The sequence below is a fragment of the Lygodium microphyllum genome, chromosome 8 (assembly GCF_053477565.2).
Source record: "Lygodium microphyllum isolate KBCC chromosome 8, Lygodium_microphyllum_v1.1.10, whole genome shotgun sequence".
NCBI classification, from domain to species: Eukaryota; Viridiplantae; Streptophyta; class Polypodiopsida; order Schizaeales; family Lygodiaceae; genus Lygodium; species Lygodium microphyllum.
The window spans coordinates 33,506,490-33,512,303 of record NC_141142.1 but is presented as its reverse complement, the minus strand read 5'-3'; the positions used below and the strand labels follow the sequence as shown (position 1 = coordinate 33,512,303).

The 5,814-nt window shown below is 39.0% G+C and overlaps 1 protein-coding gene across 1 annotated transcript; it reads left to right on the top strand.

The window, feature by feature from the left end:
- The first annotated feature begins 558 nt into the window (after window positions 1-558).
- Window positions 559-2,400, top strand: LOC148032131 (uncharacterized). The gene is made up of 5 exons (XM_087683885.1): window positions 559-812; window positions 933-1,124; window positions 1,260-1,333; window positions 2,061-2,171; window positions 2,249-2,400. The coding sequence occupies exons 1-5, from the start codon at window positions 559-561 to the stop codon at window positions 2,398-2,400; spliced, it is 783 nt and encodes a 260-aa protein (XP_087540011.1).
- Window positions 2,401-5,814: the final 3,414 nt, after the last annotated feature.

Below are 5,814 nucleotides of genomic sequence, written 5' to 3'. Positions count from 1 at the left end.
GCACGTGCATGCCTCTCTTGGTGTTCTGCAGCATGAGGCATCTAACATGGCTTTGTTGCATCTACAAGACCTTTTACGTCATGTAGGACGAAGACTTTGCGATTTTGATGGGTTGCCTGAACCTCATCAACCAAAATCACAACTGCATGCTAACCCTCTTTTGCAAGATGAATATGCATACAACATATCAGAGCAACATAGTGTTTCTGAATCCATGGAGGGAATGTTGAATGAAGGACAAAGAATTGCCTTCGGTGCAGTCATGGAAGCTATTGATACAGATACTGGGGATGTATTTTTTTTGGATGGTCCTGGTGGGTCTGGAAAGACTTTCCTATACAAATGTTTGCTTGCGAAGGTACGCAGTGGTGGTCGCATAGCATTGGCAACAGCATCATGTGGCATTGCTGCCTTGCTTTTGCCAGGTGGTCGTACAGCTCACTCGCGGTTTAAAATCCCAGTAGAATTAAATAATCGATCACTTGCAATATTCCTATTCAAAGTGACCTTGCTCGGTTATTGAGACAAACAAGCCTTATTTTGTGGGATGAGGCTCCTATGACCCATCGACATGCCTTCGAAGCGGTTGATAGAACTCTAAGAGATGTTATGAGCTGTGATAAGCCATTTGGTGGAAAAGTTGTTTTGTTTGGGGGAGATTTTAGACAAGTCTTGCCTGTTGTGGTAAAGGGAACACGTGAGGATATTGTTAATGCTGCATTGTGTTACTCTGATTTGTGGCGTTATATAAGGGTGCTAAGGCTATCTGGCAATATGCGAGTGTCGACAGCTGGTAGTGTGGTGGACAATGGGTTCATCTATTGGATTCAAGGAATAGGGGATGGAGTGGGTGTTACCGAAAGTTGTGATAAGTTGTGTGTCCCACCTAGCATGATATTAAAAGGGCACTCTATCGAAACACTGATTGATAGTGTCTACAGTGACGTGTCCAATGTGGGTGACTACACGTCGTATTTTAGTGAGCGAGCTATACTTGCCTCGCGGAATACAGAGGTGGCTACTTTGAATGATCGTGCATTGCAACTAATGCCAGGGGAGGTCAGAGAGTATTATAGTGCAGATTCAATTGCAGAGACCGACGACTCATTTTTGTACTCTGTTGAGTATTTAAATACATTAGATCTTGGAGGTGGATTTCCTCCTCATTTATTGCTATTGAAGATAAATGCACCTATTATTCTTCTTAGAAACCTAAATCCAGGAAGGGGTATGTGTAATGGTACGCAATTGATATGTAGAGCTTTCAATAGGAAAGTGATAGATGTTCAGATAATAACAGGGGCAAATGTGGGCGAACGAGTTTTTATTCCCCGTATTACTTTTGTTTCAAATGCTACACATTTGCCATTTACTATAAAGCGGAGACAATTTCCCATCCGGTTGGCATTCGCTATGACAATCAACAAGTCACAGGGGCAGACTTTGTTCATTGTTGGGCTTTATCTAAAGGCACCAATATTTACACATGGTCAACTGTATGTTGCATTTTCAAGGGTAAAATCTTCGCATGGTGTGAAAGTGCTATTGGGTGAAGAGGATGGGGGTATGACCACAAACATTGTATACAAGGATGTTCTCCGAAAGGTGCAGTAATGTGCATTACTTTCTTTGCGGAGATGTAGTTATTGACGACCATGTAGGGACATTGGTTTTTGCATATATATGACCATGCAGGGACGTTGGTTTTATCTATGTGTGAATTGCTCTCTATGCCCTGTTTGGTTGGCATATACTCTTGGAAGTATAATTTTTTCATATTTCACTGCTCATTTAACTTTTGCAGATGCCTACCCTAGAGTGGCACTATTACCCAGCTTCTGACTATCAAAAGGAGCTGAAATGCACATTACTCACTATAGCTCGTGATAATATCATAAGAAGCACACTTGCAAGGGTCATCGAGCGTTTATATGATGATATTAATATCGACATCAAGCTCCCAGTTTTTATTGAAGTTGTACATTGTGGATACACGCAATGTTTTCGGGTGCATATGTATGAGGTTGACCATAAGAAGAGATTTCAACGCTCCCATACAGATAAGATACTGAGGCATTGGTTTAAGTATGGGTTCAAAGATTTGGGTTGTTTTGTGACACTGCATCAACGTTTGTCAGTACCTACGGAGTGGTTCACAAATGTTCGACCAGGTATTATTAATATTGGAATGGAATGATCTTTGTTAGTTATTCCATGTACTTATATTGTGATTTTTGTTCTAATGCAGGTGGTGAAGAGGGAGGTAGGACCGTTGCATCGCCCATGCGATTACCAATGGAAACTGTGGAATCGTTCCATGCTTCACCTTCACATATTTTGCTCAAGGAGGAGGATTTTGTTAATGATTCCTCGAAGAAAAGGAAGATTTCTTTCCATTAGGCGTCTTTGAGACATTGTCTTTTTTTGTAGGCATCGGCCATTTGCCTATGGTACTTGGAAATACGTCGGTGCCTTATGCTTGGCCTTTGTGGCTTCATTTTGACTAGGTCTCTTATCTATACTACATTGTTATTCCACGTACTTACTTATACCGTTGCATTGCCGATGTGATTAGCAATGGAAACTATGGAAGCATTCACGGCTTCACCTTCTTATGTTTTTCTCAACAAGGAAGATTTTGTTAATGATTAGTCAAAAAGCTTTGTTTCTATTAGGCATCTTCAAGACACTGTCTTTTTTTGTTGGCATCGGCCATTTGCCTACGGTGCTTTAAAAAACTTGCGTACCTTATACTTGGCCTTTGTGGCTTCGTTTTTCAGTATTGTGCTGTTGTTTCTAATTATCGCATGTGCAAGCATATAATTTCTTACATTTATATCGAGAGGAATGTTTGTAGGTATGGTGCATGGAATAGATTGTTTTTATGTTTGGCATTTTGTGTTACATTGGTTTGAAACTACTTTTAGTTTTAAGTTTGGTGTGTGCGTGTGTGTGTGACATAGAGAGGGTGCTTAGAGAGAATTGGAGAGAGAGAGAGAGAGAGAGAGAGAGAGAGAGAGAGAGAGAGAGAGAGAGAGAGAGAGTGTGTGTGTGTGTGTGTGTGTGTGTGAGTGAGTGAGTGTGGATACAGAGGGGGGAGGTGTAAATGGGATCAAAGATAGAGGGGTTGTGAGTAGAGGAGAGTAAAGTATGTGATGTTTTTGTGATAGCATTCGGCAGCTTCACTTCCCTCGCACCCCGCTTTGCGGCAGCGAAGTTGCCGCGAAGCGGGATAGCTTTCCTTGTGCGCGAAGCGCGCAAGGAACGCTAGTCATGGTTATAGATACATGATTATATGTGCATGTACACAAAGTTAGTTGACTATGATGATACACATGAGTTACTCGGTTATGGTTATGATATGTTGACATGATAGGGACCATTTAATATGGATGATGATTGATTTGATTCACATCCATTAGCTTGTCCATTTATTATATATTGTAGCTCATATGTATTAATAGCTATGGATAGGTTAGAAATCTTTAGTTTTGTCATTAAGGCTAGTCATTAATACTCTTAAAGCATATTCATTGATGATTACAGCTCCCAAAAAATTGAGGTATTAGGTGATCACTCAATTTGATAAAATTTTTGTTAGTGGGAGAAGATGTGGTGGGTTCTACATCCATCTCATGAGCAACACAGCTTCAACTTCGAGATTTAATGTTGTAGCCTTAGCATGTCCTATTGTATATAGTTAACCATGTGATTTCACATGGTTGAGACATGTAGGATATACTTGTGACATCATGTTAGGTGTTTGCTAGATGATATTAGATATGTCCATTCATTATCTTCTATGCAAGTTTTCTTAAGATAGATTATGGTGCTCATTAGGAAAAATAGGAACTCCCTTTTGGGCCCTTAGGCCGTTCTCTCTCATCATTAAATCAAGGAAAAGTGGAGAGAAGAAAGTAAAATGCTCCTCCAATCTCTCAAGTTCTAGAATATCATATTTTCTTTTTATGAAACCCATAATGAATTTTCTCAAATTCCTCATACATTCTCATTTAACGTAATCTTATAACAAAATTCTATAGTCATATGGTTATTAATAATGGGAGTGTTGTGCCTTTTTTAATCACATGATCCTTAGTATCTTGGCTATAATAAATAGTTTGAGCTAAAATGATGAGACTAAAATTTAAGAGTTTTTTTTGGGTTTGAGGTGCATTAATTCTTTTGCTTCCTTGCATTTTAGCCTATTCTCTCTAGCTTCATTGAGCTTTGCTATTCACCCCATTAACTTTACCTCCATTTGGCTTTCTCTAAGTTTTTATCATCACACACATTTGAACTCTCTCCTAAATAAAGGAAAATCGATTCATGAAAGAATCGACTACATATTCAAAGAGACTAGCATTCCACATGTGCAACGCTAGGTCGCTTCACAATAACTTCACTACCTTGAAGTGGCAAGTGAAGGCACATGACAACTTCACTCAACAATCAATTTCTCCTCTTTCTCTCTCCTCTTTTCCCTCTATGTTTCTAATTTTTTCTTCACCTTCTCTCTCTCTCCCCCCAATTCCCTGTCTAATTTTCTCTCTCTCTCTCTCTCTCTCTCTCTCTGCCTTCTATTTTAGTTTATTTTTTCTCCTCTTCTAGTTTTCTCTCTCTTCTTTTTTTCTCTTACTACTTTTCTTCTCTCTCTCTCCCCCTTTTATTCTCCCCCCTCTCTCCTCTCTTTTCCTTCTCTCTCCCTCTCCTCTTTTTTCATTTTTGTTTCTTCTTCCTCTTGTCTCTCTCTTCATTCTCTTTTTAAATTTTTTATTTTCTCTTTCTCTCTCGCTCTCTTTTAAATTTTATTTTTCCTTTCTCTATTATTCTCTCTCTCTTTGTTTATATTCTCTCTTCTTCTTGCTCTCTCTCTCTCCCCTCTCTTTTCATTCTCTCTCCTCTATTCATTCTCTCTCTTTTAAAATTTATCTTTCCTCTCTCGATAATTCTCTCCATGTTCCTCTCTCTCTCTCTCTCTCTCTTTCTCTCTCCTTCTTTCACTTTTTTCCTCCCACTAGTCTCTCTTAAAGTATGTAAATTTTATATTTTCTCTATATATAATCCTCTCTCTTTACGTTCATATTTTCTCTCTCCTTCTCCTCTCTCTCTCTCTCTCTCTCTCTATCCCCTCTTTTCTTCTCCTCCCCTTTCTTCTAAATTTCAATTTTTTATTTTCACCCTCTCTCTTTTAAATTTTATCTTCTCTCTCTCTCTCTTCCCCTTTGATCTCTCCTCTCTCCCTTCAAGCCTCTCTCAAAAAATCCTTAAATTAAATTTTTTTTTATCTTTCCTCTTTCCCCCCCTCTCTCTTTCTCTTTTCCTCTTTCTTCTTCTTCTCTCTCCCTCTCTCTCTCTCTCTCTCGCTCTCTTTTCTCTCTATGTATCTTTTCTTCTCTCTATTTTTCTCTTTTCTCTTTTCCCCTTTCTTTGCCCATGTTTTCTCTCTTTTAAATTATATATTTGCTCTCTGTCTCTCTCTCTCTAAGTCAAAAACTATATAAAAAAGGTCTAATTTAAAAAAACTATTCTCTTTCCTCTTTCCCCCTCCCTCCATCTTTTCTCTTTCTTCTTCTTTTTCTTTTTCTTTTTCTTCTTCTCCTCCTCCTCCTCTCTCTCTCTCCTTTTATCTCCCTCAGAGAGAGAGAGAGAGAGAGGAATTTAATTAAAAAGGAAAGAGGGAAGAGAAAGGGAGAGATTATGCATGAGAAAGGGGAGGGTGTTTTAATTAGAGAGAGAGAGAGAGAGAGAGAGAGAGAGAGAGAGAGAGAGAGAGAGAGAGAGAGAGAGAGCCTAGGCCCTACAATGAGAGAG